The sequence below is a fragment of the Moschus berezovskii genome, chromosome 6 (genome assembly GCF_049115385.1).
Source record: "Moschus berezovskii isolate FMDL1 chromosome 6, NW_MosBer_1.0, whole genome shotgun sequence".
NCBI classification, from domain to species: Eukaryota; Metazoa; Chordata; class Mammalia; order Artiodactyla; family Moschidae; genus Moschus; species Moschus berezovskii.
In genome coordinates, this window is record NC_142465.1 from 33,901,295 (window position 1) to 33,921,564 (window position 20,270).

Genomic DNA, 20,270 nt, shown 5'->3' on the forward strand with positions numbered 1-20,270 from the left:
GGGTTATGGGATCTTAGTTCTCCGACTGGGATCGAACCTGTGCCCCCTGCAGTGGAAGTGCAGTGTCTTAACCACTGGACTACCAGGGATGTCCCTGCCCTTGGTTTTATAGCTGCTTCTAAATAAGCATCATTACCCATGTTAGCAACAGCCTAGATTACTTAAAAAATATTTGTCTAATATTTCAATAAAACTGGTAAAAAAAGAAGTTTTGTCTACTTTAAATTATGGAATGATTAATCAGTTTGAAATTAGGTTATGGTTATTGATAACATAACTTCAGCTTTAATAGGGATAAGGCTTTAATCAGGAAGTCACATAATTGGATCTTTGGAAGAAAGCTCTGAGAAATATGGTAGAGACACTAAGCAGTCTTTTCAGGAGCAAGAATGAGGAAGTAAGAATGATTACCTCAGAGCTAAAAAATTAGTACTCAGACAAGTGAATATATTAGGTATAAATCATGTGAATCTTTGTCTCCATAACTGAATTTAGAGAACTGGACTGAATCTCAGCTAACTAGTTGAGCAGGGTCAGGGAGCACATAGATAATGGAAATACATGATCCAAATCTCTTTATCACCTAAATCTTTTTTTATCAGAGTTATTTACAGGAGGCCAAGTTAATTGCCTGTGTTCCACATTTCTTAGTCTCTCTTGCTCCCTTTTATCTGAGATGGTTCTTGTCCACTTTTCTGCCTGATCTCTCCTCTGCAGTCCTTTTTTATTTCTCTGTCCCTTGTGTAGTCTTCTCTCTTCCAGGACTCCAAAAGATGGGTTCCAAAACTCGATTCTCATCTTAGATTCTTAACCTAAGCTTTAGCTCCAATTTTGTGGTTGCCTGCCAAACTGCACACCTCTATGTGAATAAAGCACTCAATTTGAAGAAAACTAATAAAGAATCCATTATCTTTCCAACCAAAACCTGCTCTAACCCCTGTTGTCGTCTCTTAGTATATCACCATTCACCACATTTCCTGTTCTATAAAGTTTGGGATCAGTTCTTTTTGCCTGCTTCTTCTCAGTCAGTCACTTACTAAGCCATCTAAATAAGTCTACACATCTCTCAATATGGGCCCTTCTCACCAAGAGGTCCCACATCTAGTTCTGTGGTTTAGCCTTATTATATCTTGCCTTGTGGTATTGCTGCAACCTTGCCTATTGGCCTCTCATTTTTTTCTTTCCTTTCATCCTCCACACTGTTGCTATTTATTTTTCTAAGCATAGTTGTAAATTATGCTATTCCCTTGATCAGAAACTTTTGATGTCTCAAAATAAATCCATATTTAATATTTGGATCTTCCACAGTCTGATCTAAACCTGCCTTTCCAATCTCCTAGCTAAACTCAGATGGTAAAGAATCTGGCTACAACGCAGGAAACCCAGGTTCGTTCCCTGGATCAGGAAGTTCTGCTGGAGAAGGGAATGGCAATCCAATTCAGTATTCTTGCCTGGAGAATTCCAGGGACAGAGGAGCCTGGCAGGCATAGTCCATGGAGTCGCAAAGAGTCAGACACGACTGAGCAACTAACTCACACACATACAGCTTATCTAATACTCAAACCCTGGGTTACTCCTCATTTTAAACTAGTCATGTCTTTCCCCTAATTTCTACCTTTTGAAATCTTACTCATCAAGGTCTATTAATACTATGAGAACTTACCTCAGTTTTTTCCCATATGAAATTACCTTCACCTCCTGACCGTCCTGTAGAATTTCTTTCTACTTCTCTTTGGCCACTTTTATCATGCTTCTTTAGTAGTACGTGTGAATTTGTATACTTCCCAGTCTATATTATTCTTTCAAACTAGTGTTGCCTTTATCTCCCAGTGGTCAACCCAATGCTTGACTCTTAGTGTTTATTTAATAAAAAGGAGAAAAGAAGCTTAGATCTCAATTTATAAATAATGACAACTGATCACTTTCCGTCTACTTTTAGTGAATAGATAGGTTATTTAAGTCAGGTGGTTTAGTTGAACGTGATAGTTCTAATTCCTACTGCAAATGAGCAGTGGATGGATTAGTGTAACCTATCAGTATGAGGAAAGAGAAGCCCTCCTTAGTGGCATACACCAAGTGTGATTTCGCATCCCTAACTGCATGTATATGTTGATCTGGGTTTTAGGTAGCCTTTTATGAAAAAGCTGATTCACTTATCATCATGTTGACATTTGAATCCATAATCTTCAAAGGTCATGATGCAGTTATTCAAATAACCAAACAATGTAAGGAGCATGTGACAGGCTCCTTAAGTCTCACTTATTTCTATTTGGTTCCTAACTTATTTGTTTCACACAAATCCTTGGATAGGAGAATAAAGACCAAATAATTGGAAGGTATATTTCTACCTTCATAACCTAATTAAAATACTATCATTTGCTTGGGTCACGATTAAACCAATTAGTTGTGATGCAAGAAAATAAGGCTTGAATATGGATATCTCTTGATTCTTCTACACAAGTTCTGACTACTGCTTTTTCCTTGCAGTGTTTCCCTCTTCTAGGAGAGGAGTTAGGTAAAGAAAAGAAAAGAAAAAAAAGAGAATGCCTCCTCACCAAAAATCTCTATTTTCTAGAACACATAAACACACTCACGCATTCACTCTTTGGGGGCTAACCAAGGATAGGAGGTAGTAATGAGAAAGTAATGGTGGGGAAATCCCTGGTAGTCCAGTGGTTAAGATTCCATGCTTCCACTGCAGGGGGCCGGGGTTCAATCCCTGGTTAGAGAGCCCACATGCTGCACAGCACCCCCCCCAAAAAAAAAGAGAGAAAGTGATGATAAGTAAAATTAAAATCATTAGGGCAAAAATTGTTCTCTTTATCCTTTTCTCCCTGTTATTCATGGTATACTTCAATGCTTTCAATTAATCAATCGTATTGTTTTATACTGCAAAGACAAAACAGCTACAATAGAAATATCTCAAAATGGAAGTTTCCCATGTCCCATCAACCTTGTCACTTCTCTGCTGTTTCTATCCTTAGACTCGTAAGCTCTTCAACTTCCCTTATAATTTCTGTCCTTCTAATCACCAGGATTATTCTGTGTATGGCTGGCATCAAAATGCCAACAAAAGTTGCACTTGTTAATATAAGAGTAAAACCATCTTTCTTCAAACCATCCAACATTTTTGTGGTTTCTCTTCTTCTAAGTTCCTGGAAGTGACACTTGTGTTTTGTTTAGTTTTACGTAACACTCGTACATAGTGGTGTTTATGTGCTGATGCAGTGGAATGAACCCTTTAGAAAAGAAGACATCCAAACTCAAGTCTGATCTGTGTTCATCAGCTGTTTATCCAGAGCTGACTGATCTGTAAACTAAATCAGAGAAACAATTTATATTTGCTTTCTCAAAGAATGGGTAGTTGTCCATAGGGAATCCCTGCATTGTTGTAAAAAGTATCCATAATGTTTTATTTTCTCCTCTCTGGGCTAATAATTGCATGTGTTCTCTTATCTACTTAATGTTTTCTTAATAAAGTTTTTCTTCTGCTTTGTTTAGTGGCTTAAGTAAATTATTTGGAATTATATTCCCAGAGGAATACAATTCTGAGGATGTTCGTAATTGTTATTAATTGAGTATCATTAAGAGTCTGATGCTAGGAAGGATTGGGGGTGGGAGGAGATGGGGATGACAGAGAATGAGATGGCTGGATGGCATCACCAACTCGATGGACATGAGTTTGAGTGAACTCCGGGAGTTGGTGATGGACAGGGAGGCCTGGCGTGCTGTGATTCATGGGGTCGCAAAGAGTTGGACATGACTGAGCGACTGAAAAAAAAAAAAGTCATAATTTTAAGATGGGTTTAGGGAGGAAAGGGATTTGAATAGCTAATTCAGTATCACTGTGGGGTCTAATATAGTCACCCTAGAGTAGGGGAATATATCTTTTGCTTATCAGCAGTATATTGCTAGTGTTTTGAATGTAGATAAGTGGTTTTGTTAAATACAAGAATTATCTTTGTTTTCCTATAATACTGTCTTTTTCATATATCCTATTAAAACTGATTTTTCTTTTGCTGATTTGTTATATTCACCTACAGTTTATAGCTGTGTAGTTTTGAGATGTGATTTTGCTCTCAGTGTTATTTTTCTCCCCTCTATATTGTTTCTTTTTTTTTTTTTAAGCCTTTATTGAATTTGTTATAATCTTGCTTGTATATGTTTGTTTTGTGGCCTTGAGGCTGTGGGACTTTAACTCCCTGACCAGGGATTAAACTCCAACCCCCTGCACTAAAACATGAAGTCTTAACCACTGGACCACCAGGGAAGCCCCTATATTGTTTCTTTAATATAACATTTTTTTAAAAAAAATTGAAACACAGAATACAAGTACAACATAAGCTACAGGTGTACAATATAGTGATTCACAAGTTTTAAAAGTTATACTCCATTTATGCATGCTGAGTTGCTTCCGTCATGTCCAACTCTTTGCGACCCAATGGACTGTAGCCCACCAGGCTCCTCTGTCCATGGGATTCTCCAGGCAAGAATACTGGAGTGGGTTGCCATGCCCTCCTCCATCTTCCTGACCCAGGGATCAAACCTGTGTCTCTTACATCTCTTATACTGGCAAGTGGGTTCTTTATCACCACCGCCACCTGGGAAGCCAATATTCCATTTTCAGTTATTATAAAATATTGGCTATATTCCCTGTGTGGTACAATACATCCTTGTATATTATTTTATATCTAATAGTTTGTGCCTCTTACTCCCCTAGCCCTATATTACTCCTTCCCCCTTTTCCCTCCCCACTAGTAACTACTCTTTTGCTTTCTCTAGCTGTGTCTGCTTCTTTTTTTGGTTATATTCACTAGTTTGTTGTATTTTTTAGCCTCTACATATAAGTAATATCATGCAATATTTATCTTTCTCCATCCCATGTATTTCACTTAGCATAATACCCTTCAAGTCCATCCATGTTTCTGCAAATGGCAAAATTTTGTTCTTTTTGTGGCTGAGTAGTATTCCATTGTGTATATATACCATATCTTTTTTATCCCTTCATCCATTCAATTTAAGTTCTTAGTGTTATTTTGATTGACCTCTCTATTGGGCTTTCCTGCTGCTGCTGCTGCTGCTAAGTCACTTCAGTCGTGTCCGACTCTGTGTGACCCCATAGACGGAAGCCCACCAGGCTCCCCCGTCCCTGGGATTCTCCAGGCAAGAACACTGGATTGGGTTGCTATTTCCTTCTTCTAAGTGGCACTAATGGTAAAGAACCTACCTGCCAATTCAGGAGACGTAAGAGATGCAGGTTTGATCACTAGGTCTGGAAGATCTTTGGAGGTGGGTCTGCCAACCCACTCCAGTATCCTTGCCTGGAGAATCCCAGGGACAGAGGAACCTGGCAGGCTACAGTCCATAGGGTCGCACAGAGTCGGACAGGACTGAAGCAGCTTAGCATGCATAGCAGTATCTTTTTTTCTTTGTTTTTTTAGAAGTTTATTTCTTGTAAAAACCTCCTGCTAAGCATAGATTAAATTTTATTTATCCTTAATTAGTACCTCTGAGTAAATCTTTGGTCTTTTGTGGTAAGATAGTAACAGATTCAGGTGTAGAGATGCCAATCAGGGAATCCTGATCTGTTTGTTATCCTAAGTGGCTGTCTTTGATGTGTTAGTTAGAGACCAGTCATCTCTTTTCTGCTTACTTTTATGCCAGTTAACTACTTACTGGTTTCTATTCATAGGTTCCATTGAAATAAAGCTTGTTGATAAGTAGTATCAGAGGACTGGAACGTTCTCTAAGCAATATTGGCTACATTAGAGTTTGGAGGGGCCAGAAAGACACCATTTGCTCCCCAAAATCACCTTTTCTTTATACTATTGGACTCACTTTTGGATAAAACAACACAGGTGTGTATCCAGATGAATTTATTAATCATTTTGTCTAGCCTTCTAATTCATTGATGAGTTACAATGATTGAGAAATCCCTATCAAGATCATTGACATAAATCCTAGAACTATTGATATAAGTGATTGTAAAAGGTTATTAATTCAGTTCATTGTTCTCAGGCAGTTAGGGTATTAAAATCCCTGTTTTACAGATGGAAACAGCTTACATGAGAGAAATTAACTGATTTTTTTTTTTTAATGACCCAATATCATGTAGCTACTTAATGTCAGAACAAGAACTGAAATAGTGTAGTAACACTTCTGCCATAAACACTGTCTTCATGGACGTTATAGTAGCTATTTATTGGATAAAAACATCTGGCCTTACATATTTTTGAAATCCAAGGAAACCAGGAAAAAATTAAAACATATTAACAGCTGTCTTCTCAAAGACTTCAACTCATATCTGTCTTCTTTTTACATTAAAAAAAATGTATTTATTTATTTATTCTTTTTGGCTGCCCTGGGTCTCCTTTGCTGCTTGGGGACTTTCTCTGGTTGCGGTGAGCTGGGTCTACTCTTTGTGCTGTGCGGGCTTCTCATTGAAGTGGCTCCTCTTGTTGCAGAGCATGGCTCTAAGCACACCACCTCAGTAGTTGTGGCACATGGGCTTCCTTGCTCCACTGCATATGGAATCTTCCTGGACCAGGAATGGAACTTGTGTCCCCTGCATTGGCAGGTGAATTCTTAACCACTGGACCTCCAGGGAAGTCCCTCTTTTTACATTTTATAGTCTTTTTACTGAATAAAAAACATCAGGGCAAAGAAGAGAAGTACATTGGAATGTAAGAGATTTGTACTAAAGCTCTTGACTTAGAAGCCTGTGGGTTTGGTAGGTTTGTTTTTCTTATATAAATTAGTCATATGAACAATCATACATAGGGTAAACCAGAAAAAGTCAAATATCTTGGAAAAAAGAGTAACCTTGACCAACTGTGCGCACAGTTGTGTGCAGTGATATCTTTATCATTGCGTAACTAGATTTTACATAGTTTTAGGTACCGGGTGCTCTGTTTTGTGTTCTTTATCTTTGGTTTGGTCTTTTTTATATACACCTTCCTTTGTACCTTCCTAGTTCATGTAGTTATCCTTTTATAGCAATAGGTTATTTCAGTATACATTTTAATCATTCCCCAGTAATTAGATTCTTTTCCAGCCTAATTAAAAAGCTCTAAACATCTTGGCAGGAACATTTTATTTTTAGTTTTTTCAGTTCAGTTCAGTCGCTCAGTCGTGTCCGATTCTTTGCGACCCCATCAATCGCAGCACGCCAGGCCTCCCTGTCCATCACCAACTCCCGAAGTTCACTCAAACTCATGTCCATCGAGTCAGTGATGCCATCCAGCCATCTCATCCTCTGTCGTCCCCTTCTCCTCCTGCCCCCAATCCCTCCCAGCATCAGAGTCTTTTCCAATGAGTCAGCTCTTCGCATGAGGTGGCCAAAGTACTGGAGTTTCAGCTTTAGCATCAGTCCTTCCAATGAACACCCAGAACTGATCTCCTTTAGAATGGACTGGTTGGATCTCCCTGCAGTCCAAGGGACTCTCAAGAGTCTTCTTCAACATCACAGTTCAAAAGCATCAATTCTTCCGCACTCAGCTTTCTTCACAGTCCAACTCTCACATCCATACATGACCACTTGAAAAACCATAGCCTTGACTAGATGGACCTTTGTTGGCAAAGTAATGTCTCTGCTTTTTAATATGCTCTCTAGGTTGGTCATAACTTTCCTTCCAAGGAGTAAGCGTCTTTTAATTTCATGGCTGCAATCACCATCTGCAGTGATCTTGGAGCCCCCAAAAATAAAGTCTGACACTGTTTAGTTGGTAGGAGAGCTATATTACTGAATGGTGTTATCATGGTCAAAAGACATAATTCATTGAACATTCTTCTTGCATATTTTTAGCTTATTATCAAAGATTATATTATTTTTTTTAATTTTATAAATAAAATAAATGATTGATCATTAGAAGTATTAGTAACATTGCATGTCTTTGTACTAATACTAATACACACAGAATCAGCTTTCACAAATAATAATTTAAATGCCAAAAGAACATACAATGTAACTTTTAAAGAAAGCAAAGTATTTCATAGTAAATATAAGAATAGTTTATTGTCTTAGTTAAATCTTAGTATGAAGTGAATTGAAGTCACTCAGTCATGTCTGACTCTTTGCGACCCCGTGGACTGTAGCCTACCAGGCTCCTCCATCTGTGGGATTCTCCAGGCAAGAATACTGGAGTGGGTTGCCATTTCCTTCTCCACAAAGATTATATTATTTAACAGTGCTAACACAATCTAAGGACATATTCAATTCCTCACCAGTTCCTCATCAGCATTTGGTTTTATCATTCTTATCTATTTATGTTAATTTAATAAATATGAAGTATTTCCTTTTCTTTTTTTTTTAATTATAAGAGAAACGCATAATTTTTGTAGAACACTTAGAAATACAAAATATGGGAGTTCCCTGGTGGTCTAGTGGTTAGCATTTGAGGCTTTCACTGCCATGGCCCACGTTCGCTCTAGTTGGAAATTAGAACCCACAAGCTACATGGCATGGCCAAAAAAAAACCACCCCATATATATATATATATACAGAGAGAGAGAGAAATCCCTTTGGAGACAAGTGCTCCTTCTATGTGTAGCTTTTACTTAAATGAGCTTTTTTTTTTTTTCTACTAGAGCTCTTGAAGAAGGAAATGTTTCTCTCTCAGTATTTTGAGAAATTAAGGCCAAGTTTTATCTACACCCTATAATCTCCATGCATAGTTCCCATTTTTCCCTAAAAGGCATCCATCTTCCACCATTGACTTTGGAAGGATGAGAGAGTCTGAAGGAAGGTCAGAGTTGAAAGGCTGAAGGAAGTAGCTCTCAATAAAGTGTTGAGAATCAACTTTTAAAGAGAATTTTTCCTGAAAATAGGGGTACCCAGGACAGGAAATCCTGCATTTTATTTGACATTTGGGACCTAACTTACTTTATTTCTAAAGAAAACTCCCGAGAAAAAGTATTCTACAGACTGCTGGCTAAAAGCCCCAGACTCTTATTTTCTTATTTGGTTTATAGATTCAAAGAAAATATTTAAGGGGTAGTCACACTGATGCTGGGAGGAATTGGGGGCAGGAGGAAAAGGGGACGACAGAGAATGAGATGGCTGGATGGCATCACCAACTCGATGGACATGAGTTTGAGTGAGCTCCGGGAGTTGGTGATGGACAGGGAGGCCTAGCGTGCTGTGATTCATGGGGGTCGCAGAGAGTCGGACACGACTGAGCAGCGACTGGACTGAACTGAACTGACTGACACTAATGAGAGTTGCTGCAGTCACCTGACAGGAAGGACTTGTAGGGTGGGGTGAGGCCAAGACTGAGGAAATTCCAGAAAGTCTTAAAGTGTTTTACTTTTTCTGTCTTCTCTTAACAGAGTATAATTAAAGCTCCCTCAGGCATGTGAATAAAAGAGTGAAAAGTGATTAAAATGTGTTACAGAAGAGTATTTCACTATCAGAATTCCTGTGTGTGTGTGTTCCTTTACTTTCCTTGAGAAATATTGGAGGAAACTCCTCCTTCTTCCTGAACCTCAGATTACCACTTGTAAAATGAAGATCATAAATTAATAGTAAATGCATTTGAGATCTTGGGGTTTGGGTTTTTAAGTGTAGTTGATTTGCAATATTGTATTCATTTCAGATACAGAGATCTTATCATTCTTTATCTTTGAGTGGTTTGGAGGTGGAAAGATATTGAAAGAAATGCTTAGTGCTTCACCCAGGAGCTCATTAAAAGCCCTCTCATTGGACTTCCCTGGTGGTCCAGGGGTTAAGATTCCATGCTTCCAATGCAGAGGGTGCAGGTTCGATCCCTGGTCAGAGAACTAAGATCCCACATGCTGTGTGGCCAAAAAAAATTTTTTTAATTTAAAAAACTATTTTATCTCCAAGCTGTATTCCTCCTCAGAACAGGTATCAGTATAACTTTGATTTCCAGAGACGTTTTCTATTTTTCTCTAAGAGCAAATGACTTTGCATATTCACTTTTTTAGTAGTTGAAAGAAAATAATTCAGAGTATTGATACCCTCATGAGGATGAACCATCCTCACTCACTTTTGAGAGTTGGGGGGAGAAAGGCTCTCACTTTATTTAACCCAAAGATTTAAATTAAAAGGTAGCAAAGATGGGAGATTTTATGCATCTAAACCCAAAGAACCTAGCCCAGCATGTATGCTGGTTCTAAATGGTCTTGTTATCAATAACACTAGTGTCAGAACTTCCCACATAGCTATAAGCACAGACAGAAGATTGAACTCCTAGCAGGCTGCAACATGTAACACATACTCTTGGAATTAGGTTTGAACTTTACCTTTGACAGAATGTAAATATTTGAAATATCGCTCCACTGTTAAGAACGCAAAACCTGTTCCTTTTTTTTTTTTTTTAAAGTATATTTCCAAGCTCTCTCTCTTTTTGAGCCCTGAAAATTTTAGTTTTTATAATGATCATCTTACAGTGCAGCAGCATTTGGAATAAATCTTTGGAATTTCCTTTACTCTAACTCTCTGCAAATGAAAAATGTTTTAAAAACAAAAAGATGTGGATGAAAGGTATTCTGCCAAACTTATCTTTTCACTTTGGCTGATGACCTTCATTTCCAAATGGTGGGCTGCTCCCAGAACAGGAATGTTTGCATCATAGGAGTCATGTGGACGTGACTGATGGTGCTGCTGACCTGAGTACGATGTGGCAAGGTTAGAGTTGCTATTGCTTTTTTTAAAAAAATAGATTCAACAAATAATGTACATGGCAAAGCTGACTGGAGATGAAGTACGTTAAATGTATATTAAATTTGCAAGAAACAATATTCTTTTTCTAAAATAATGAATTAATTTTATTTTTGGTGCACTGGGTCTTCGTTGCTGCCCATGGCTTTCTTTAGTTCCAGCAAGTGGGGACTACTCTTCCTTGCCACGTGCTGGCTTCTCTTGTTGCAGAGCACAGGTTCTAGGCGTGTGAGCTCAGTCTCTGTGATTCGCGAAGCTTAGTTGTTTCCTATCATGTGGGATCTTCCCAGACCAGGAATCGAACCCATGTCCCCTGCATTGGTAGGCGGATTCTTAACCACTGGACCACTATGGAAGTCCCAAGAAGAGATAGTCTTATTGGTAGGACATAAGCAAACTAAATCCTTGGCTCTGATTTCTGACATGGCATATTTCCTATCTCCAAGGGGGAGCTGCTGCTGCTGCTAAGTCGCTTCAGTCGTATCCGACTCTGTGAGACCCCATAGACGGCAGCCCACCAGGCTTCCCCGTCCCTGGGATTCTCCAGGCAAGAACACTAGAGTGGGTTGCCATTTCCTTCTCCAATACATGAAAGTGAAAAGTGAAAGCGAAGTCACTCAGTCGTGTTCGACTTTTAGCAACCCCATGGACTGAAGCCTACCAGGCTCCTCCGTCCATGGGATTTTTCAGGCAAGAGTACTGTAGTGGGGTGCCATTGCCTTCTCCACCAAGGGGGAGCAGGGGGACCTAAAAAAGGGATAGTTCACTGTCTTAAACTTTATTGTTGTTTGATTAGTCCATTGAACTTAAAGGTTTAATAATTATTTACTAATGTTGAATTCAGAAGGATGCTAAATGTTTTACTCTTGTCTCCTGTCGTATTGGATTTCAGATATCTTTCCCACATCAAGTTATCTGGAAATAAACTGAGATTTCAATGATAGGAATCTGCTTGAAGGCTCTCATTGCAAGTTGAATAAACATAACATACTCTGTGTACTATGTCTAGGAACATCCTTTGACACTCAGGCTTTCTCTTCAGTTACTTTTCCAGTCTTAAAAGTATAATTTGGAATTTTCTTTATAGACCTACCCTAAGTATGAGAAATATAAATGTAGTAATTTATGGGATTCATAGGAATACTTTATTTTTAAAAATATCTGTACCTTTCACTTTTCTATTTAAAAAATAAAAGCTTGTCTGGGCCCTCAGTAAGCTTCCAGTCTAGTATAGGAATGCACAACAATTTGATAAGCACTGTAATGGGAGTGTGACCACATCTTTGGGAACAGAGGAAGGGCTGCTTAGATTTATGGAGGAGAGGTATCAGGTCAGAGGGAATTTGCTCAGCTCAGGGGTCACCAACCTCTGGGCTGTGGACCTATCAGATCAGTGGCAACAGTAGATTATAAATAAAGTACACAATAAATGTGATGCACTTGAATCATCCTGAAACCATCCCCCCCAACCCCTGGTCCATGGAAAAATTGTCTTCCGTGACGTCAGTCCCTGATGCCAAAAAGGTTGAGGACCACTGGCTTAGCTTACACCGAGTCTTGAAGGAACAGGCATTGCTGGACAATGGAAGGATAAACATAATCCAGGTGGAGGGAACTCATTTACAGTATCAGGGACCTCCCAGCAATTTGCTTTTCCTGGAGAGTAAAGGGTGAGGAAGAGAATACCCAGGGGGTAAGAAGGGACCAGATCTAGAACTGATCTTCTCTGACATACTAAACACTTTAGATTTAATTCACGGAGTGATTAGGAATCCTTAAAGAATTTTGAATAAGAGAATAACATAGATTTATGTTTGGGGATAATTATTTTGTTTTACTTGGGATAATGGCAGCATCATAGAGACTTCATTGGAAGGCAGAGGAACCAGTTAGAAAGGTCACGCAGTAGTCCAGGAAAAAGATGATGAAGACTTGAACCAGTCAGCAAGAACAGGGATAAACTAGGATGGAGAAAGCCAACCACAGATACTGCCATCAGGACTTGACAGTTTGGAGAGACATGTCATTTTCATCTGAGACATGAGGATTCCATTCCAATGACTGTTAAATTCCGAGGCTTTCTGGTTAAGGTAGTTAGGCAGAAATCTTTTGCAGAATGCATTACCTATGTAGAGTTACGTATTTTCCCCTGGGCACCTGTGAATATGTAGTGCTTGATATTTATAACACTAAAAACACATTCTCTGGTATATAAAAACTAATATAAAATCCAATCTCTTCTGTATTTTACTTCTAAAGGAGATTTGCAGGCCTCCATTTTGAGCATTGCATCAAGATTTCCCATCCTCAAAAAAAAAAAAAAAATTCCCATCCTTGGTGCTAAACTTATTGCTGGTTTTTGTTTTTCAAGCAGATTCCTTGGGGCCAAAGCCGAAGTGCAGGTGGCAGAAAGATGTCTGAAAATAGCTATTCTCTGGATGACTTGGAAATAGGCCCAGGTAAGCAGAGAGTTCCACGTGTGGAAAGTTTTCTAGGAAGTACTCATTAGTAACAATACCCTTTGACCTCAAAGCTGATGCTTTTAAAGGAAGAGTGGTACAAAGTAAAAGGAAGGCTGTTATATACAAGTCATTCCCAAATCTGATTGCTCTCTCCAAGTAGCTTCTCTGTGTTTTTAATTCATCTTTGTCAGTGGTAACCTGTGTTAACCAGAGGGTCATTTTGCAGGATTGTAAGGAAAGCACCATTACCAACAGTTTTGGATCCATGATTGTCTAGGATTGAGGGCTTCCATGGATGGACATTATCCACTGTCAAGATTGCTGATTATCCTATATTGCTGATGCTAACATAACACCTTGAGAGAGGAATTATTATGTTTTAAAGGGGGCATATATAGGCACTTCACAAAAGAAAAAACCATCAGCCTGCTAGGAATCAAAGAAATACAAATTAAAATGGCATTGTGATGTAATTTTTTCACATGTTAAATAAAGCCAAAATTTAGAAATATGTAACGCTCAATAATGGCAAGCAGTCTCCTCTTAATGTTTTCAAAGTGAGTGAGTGTTGCCTTGTAAAAGTTATAATCCTGATTTCTTTCTTTGTATTCCTAATAGAATAGGTTGATTCTACAATAGCCTAAAATTTAGAATCTTGAAATCATTCAAATCACATTTATCTTCTAATAAAGCATATTGTTTGCATGCTTGCAGGTCAGCTGTCATCTTCAGCACTCAACTCAGAGAAAAGAGAGAGTAGGCGAAATCTAGAATTCCCACGCCTGTCAGAAACCTCCATAAAGGATCGAATGGCCAAGTACCAGGCAGCTGTGTCCAAGCAAAGCAGTTCTGCGAGCTATGCAGTATGTGTTCGGAATCATTCATTCACTCATCTAGCAAATGGTCACTGAGCATGGGAACTAGAAATGTCTCCCAGACCCTGACCTGTGAGCCCTGGCTCCTTCTGGGGTCCAGCCATTCTCTCTTCACATAAATCCTACCCTAGTTTAATTTGTAATCCTTACCATGTTCTAATTCTGACTTTGTTTTCCTAGACCTTATTCCCACCCACCTTTTCTTTTGTGATGTTACCATCAGTAATACCGTTGAGAATTTTCCTGTCTCTTCTTAACCTTGTTGTTAAAGAAGTAGTATTTGGGGAATTCCCTAGCAGTTTAGTGTTAGACTCAGTGCTTTCGCTGCCAAGGACCCAGGTTCAATCCCTGGTCCAGGAACTAAGATCCCACAAGCTGCATAGTGGCCAAAAAAAAAGTATTATTTTATTAGTTTTAATATAAACACTTATTTTTGTCTTTGAGAGAAGAAAGGGAGAACACTGGAGAGAAATATTGAATATATTCAACATGAATGTGGGATGGGACATTTTTCTGCAATTTTTATTCATATATAATTCACCTGACATAAAATCACCGTTTTAAAATATGCAATTCAGTGACTTTTAATATATTCACAAGGTTGTGCAATCATCACCACTGTCTAACTCTAAAACTTCTCCATCACCACCAAAAGAAACCCGTCCCTGTACAGTGACTCCCAATTCTACACTTTCCTCATCCCCTCGCAACCCCTTATCCACTGTCTGTTTTTATGGATTTTCTTGTTCTGGACATTTCATGTAAATGAAATCATACAACATATGATCTGCTTACTATTTAATTCTTAGGATGTAATACTTTTCTAAAGAAATAGAATAGTGGGTAAGAAAAAGAGGGAGAAATGACAGGAGGGTGAGGTACTCTGTAAGCACAAAAATGTGGTATTCTAATACAACAAGGGGCCTTTCCATGTTACACTTTCCTAGGTTTAACTGGCAGGAGGACACAACAGAACTGCTTGTTTGAAGTTACCTTTTAAATGCCATTTATTCATAAGTACACACACATATATTCACATGTACACATGCATTTGTATCTTTCAAACATTTGTTCCTTCTAAGATTTCAAATGACAAATTATTAACCTTTTGATTATTATTTTCTATTAAAATTGGAAGAATAGTATTAGCTTTTATTTGTTCCCAAGCGGACTGAACCACTGCCTGTTAGAAATCACAGTGTGTATTCTTGGTTTTGATCCTTCTTTCCCCTACAGGATGAAGTATGCCTTTTCCAATAGTATTTATTGGTAGACCAAGTCTCTGGGCAGTGAATAATCTCATCTTGATTTTTCACTATAGTTTTAAGAAGAGATAATGTATGTAAATAAGTAGTGAAGTAGACCATCACAGACTTGTTATTCATTGGGAGTGTGAAAAAATAAGCAAATTTAGACTTCTCTTAAAAGGCAGGTCAGGAAATACAGCAAACGTGATCTGTGGAGCTTAATTCCTTCTTGTTACAGGATTCTGCTGCTTCACAGTGCCCTCCTGCTATAAACATTCCGACCAGGTGACTCTCTAAGTGGAAAAACCTGTTTGGTAACTTTTTTCAACTCCTAATGAGTTTCTACATTGCGATTCTCCTGCTCTGTAAATTTTAGGAGTTGAAAAGCCTTAAGGAATTCTTGTAAAAAGCACATTTTATCTCATCCCAAAAGAATTTCTCAGGCTGCTTCAGGGAGAAGCATGGTTGTAGCAAGGCACACACTCTTGATGCTGGGGTACTGGGCTTTGAGATCAGGAATAAGTTTCCGGTTGCTGTCCAGTTGGTTCTGCGGTGTTGGCTGCCAGAGCTGTGAGCCTTAATCTGGAATTCCACACCTGAGACAGTCCCACTGACAGTCCATTCATTGGCCCTTTGGCCATAAATGGATTGTTTTCTCCCTATACCTGAAGAATCCAAAAGAACAAGAAAGGTATTAGATTACTAGTAGGCTAAAGGTAGGAAATGTCCATATTCATCTACCTCTGTTGATTTTAATATTTTGCCCCAAGTGTTCTTTGCAAGGAAAACAAATATGATTATGCTCACTCCTTCTGACTCATGTCTGCTTTTTTATGTTGAAGCTCTATTATGAGAACTAGAATAAGGTATGTCTTTAGTATACTGTATGAATTTTATGCAAAAAAAACCCCACCAAAATATGTTTTTGAAAGTCTCACAACAAGAGGCTATTTTAGGGTATCATTAAGTATAATTTCAATTCTTATATATATGCATCATCCCTGTCTTTCTTTCCAGGCCGGGCATTTATATATATGGTCAGTATCTTTTCTTAATTATTGGCACTTGGCACCTCCTTTCCCCTGCTCCAGAATGGTCTTTTCTGATAAAACTCACCAGCTTTGCATTCCCACAAGCTGTGCTGCTAGAAGAGTGAATCACGAGACTATTGTATGCTGGGCAGCAGGGTGGGAGGGGGGAGGGTTGGTGTGTGTCTGTGTTGATGTGTCTATGTTCTAATGAGCATCAAGTTTTGGACTAGTTATATAAATATTTAACTCTGAGGTGTGTGTGTCCACAAAGCTGCTTTTGTCATTTCACAAGTCAATGGGTTTTTGCTTCTGAGAGTTAGGGGTTTGATTTGACTTGAAGCCTTGGAAAAGAATTTCTTTTTTAGCATTCCAAGTTTATTTAATAGATGGCTATGAAGAGAATTGTGAGACTTTTTTAAAAAAATTCACAGACTATTTTTATTTTGTAGAATGAGTTGAGAGCCAGTGGTGGTGAAATCAAAACTCATAAGTTGGAGCAAAAGGAGAATGTGCCCCCAGGTCCTGAGGTCTGCATCTCCCATCCAGATGGAGAAAAGGTGGGTTGAAAAGCCTGATGTCCCTTTGCCAGGAAAGCATGTGTTCTAAATTAGTTGCTTAAAATTAGAAACAACTCTAGGCTGTAGAGTGTCTGGGAATTTGCTAACAGCTGCCAGGACAGATTGTCTTTTTTGCAGGTCACATAATTTTGGTTGGGGAACTGTGCAACTTATAGCTGACCAAATAATGAACCTTCATTGGAAAATTCTTTTGCTCAGCAAATGTTTAAGTGATTTTTTTAAAAAAACTTGTTTTGAATAGAGATACCATCTTCAAAGTTATTTGTATATTATTAATTTAGCACATTTTATGTAAGAAAATGTCATTCTTTCACTTCAGAGTATTTTGAAAATTAGGCACTATGCTAAGCACAGGCAATGCTGAACTTAACAACTTGTTCTTCAGTCACTAAGTCATGTCTGACTCTTTGTGACCCCATGAACTGTAGCATGCCAGTCTTCCCTGCCTTCACCATCTCCTGGAGTTTGCTCAGACTCATGTCCATTGAGTCAGTGATACCATCCAACCATCTTATCCTCTGTCACCCGCTTCTCCTCTTGCCCTCAGTCTTTCCCAGCATCAGAGTCTTTTTCAATGAGTCAGTTCTTCACATCAGGTGACCAAAGTATTGGAGCTTCAGCATCAGTCCTTCCAATGAATATTCAGGATTAATTTCCTTTAGGATTGACTGGTTTGATCTCCTTGCTGTCCAAGGGACTCTCAAGAGTCTTCTCAGGTACCACAGTTCAAAAGCATCAATTCTTCGGCACTCAGCCTTCTTTATGGTCCAACTCTCACATCCATACATGACAACTGGAAAAACCATAGCTTTGGCTATATGGACCTTTGTCACCAAAGTGATGTCTGCTTTTTAATATGCTGTCTAGGTTTGTCATAGCTTTTCTTCCAAGGAGCAAGCATCTTTTAATTTCATTGCAGTCACTGTCCGCATTGATTTTGGAGCCCTAGAAAATGAAATCTGACACTGTTTCCACTTTTTCCCCATCTGTTTGCCATGAAGGACTGGATGCCATGATCTTTATTTTTTGAATGTTGAGTTTTAACATTCCTCCTCTTTCACCTTCATCAAGAGGCTCTTTAGTTCCTCTTCACTTTCTGCCATTAAAGTTAAAAGAGGCTCTTTAGTTCCTCTTCACTTTCTGCCATTAAAGTTGTTAGAGCTCAACAACTAAGTGTGAACAAACCATTCCATATGGTCTTTGCCTGCAAGGAAGCTAACAGTAGGAGGGAGATGCGTAACAAGTTGGCGATCATCAAACAGCAAAACAAGTGTTGTGAAAAGGCTGTGTGTGGCCATGGAACCTTGGACTAAGGACAGTAACCCTGACTTTCTAAGAAGGTGATATCTGAGCTAGATCTTAAAGGATATGTGGAAATAAGGGGAAAGTTGACTAAAAAAAACAAGTGTATTCCAGGCAGACACAACAGAAGTTTGGAAACCAGAGAACCCAATCAAGAGCATAAAGTACATATAGGCAATGGCGAGAGACAGATGAAGGGAGAGGGCCAGGGCTGGTCTTGAAAAACCCTTAAAAGTATGGATGTAGTCCTGCAGCAGAGGAAAGCCAGGGGAAGATTTTAAGCAAATCAGGTTTTATGCATTTATTATTAGATGCATGGCTTAGCTGGAGTAAGCAACAATATAGATGTCAGGTGAATTTATCATTTTCTCTGACAATCCATTACCCAGTGTCTTTGGTCTTTCATTCAATATGATGATCAAGTGTTAAGTTAGATGAGGAAAAAGAGCTTTTAAATCTATAACGTTGATTAATAGGCATATAATCATTGTTTCTGTTATACATTTTGACACCCTTGAGGCCATTCTACAAAAGGTGAGGAGATGATTAAAATGGGTTAAGAACAATAGTTCTCAAATTTATCTGGCTCTAAGTCTTTAAAACAGATGTATTGACAGCACTGGTTAGAGGAGCCCAGCTGGCTATAATCCATGGGGTCACAAAGAGTCAGACATGACTGAGCAACTAACACACACACACACTGACAGCACACCAACAGGAACTCATGAGATATACTACATACTTGTAAAGTAAGCGTACGGAAAAATGGTCTCAGATTAACAGCCACAAAATTTGACTTAAAGAATTGTTGTTCAGTCACCAAGTCATATCCGACTGCAACCCCATGGACTGCTGCACATCAGGCTTCCTTGTCACTGTCTCCCAGAATTTGCCCAAGTTCATGTTCATTACATTGGTGATGCCATCCAGCCATCTAATCCTCTGTTACCCTCTTCTGCTTATGCCTTCGATCTTTCCCAGCATCAGGGTATTTTCCAATGAGTCGGCTCTTCCATCAGGTGGCCAAAGTATTGGAACTTCAACTTCAGCATCAGTTCTTCCAATGAGTATTCATGGTTGATTTCCTTTAAGATTGACTGGTTTGATCTCCTTGCTGTACAAGGGACTCTCAAGAGTCTTCTCCAGCACCAGAGTTCAAAAGCATCAGTTCTTTGGCACTCTGCCTTCTTTATGGACTCAAAGAATAGAGCAGGAAAAAATTTACGAGTTTTTATTTTATAAAATTGAGTCACTTTATTTTATGAAACCATATCTCAAATATATTTTGAAATAATCAGACAAAATACTTCTTTCGTAATCATAAAATAATCAAATTACAAAATGTCCTTACAACAGTGGGCTGAGGCACTATTTCCATGTCTCATGTAATGTTTCTAGTGAGTTCTCTCATCACTCTGCCTGGTTTTCCCATTTTTTAAGTGTGAGATTATGTCTTACAAAAAAAGTTTTTTTATATACTCTAAAAAAAGACATTTAAGAAATGAAATCCTGCATTGAAATCCTCCCATCTGTTCTTGGAGCATAACTTGAAAAATAATCATCTGGATAATCGTACTTGAGTTGTCCATATTTCTAATTTCATGTTTCTTAATTGTCTTCTTGATTTGCAACCGGAACTCTGAGCTGAACTGGAGGATCAGAACATTTTAATTACAGTCTAAAAGGGCATCAGTGCAGCTGAATCACAAGTTGGGGAGAAGGTGGGGAATAGAAGAAATAAAGATAGTACATAGCCTTCGAGCATACACCGTAGGTTCATGAATCCTTGGATGCCTTAAACTCTGTGAAATTTTTCAGAGCCTCAGCTGTCCTTTTGGCTTTTTACTTGGCTTTTGTTAACCAATACCTGAAAGCTATTTGAACTTTGGTTTGTTACAAAAGGGCATTAATGCCAGGGTCAAGTTGCCTGAAATAAGAGTCTTTTGTCAAGGTATTGGTCTTCCCTTTCTCCTTTTGTGAATGAGTTTGTACTTTTCTTTAATGAAATGTTTGAGCAAAATCTCGCATGCTGTCTCCTGGCTGTTCCTGTAGTGAAGTCATCTAGATGGGTATGTGCAGTGATGTCGTGATCGT

The 20,270-nt window shown here is 38.6% G+C and overlaps 1 protein-coding gene across 4 annotated transcripts in view; it reads left to right on the forward strand.

The window, feature by feature from the left end:
- LIMA1 (LIM domain and actin binding 1) overlaps nucleotides 1–20,270 on the forward strand; it is a 92,114-nt gene that overhangs the window by 58,223 nt on the left and 13,621 nt on the right. For 2 of the 4 annotated variants that reach the window (XM_055394473.2, XM_055394475.2), the window contains exons 5-7: nucleotides 13,053–13,140; nucleotides 13,858–14,006; nucleotides 16,746–16,853. In XM_055394473.2, coding sequence (XP_055250448.2) covers nucleotides 13,053–13,140; nucleotides 13,858–14,006; nucleotides 16,746–16,853 — 345 coding nt within the window. The remainder of the gene's footprint in view (nucleotides 1–13,052; nucleotides 13,141–13,857; nucleotides 14,007–16,745; nucleotides 16,854–20,270) is intronic. The other 2 variants (XM_055394474.2, XM_055394476.2) reach the window with 1 other exon arrangement.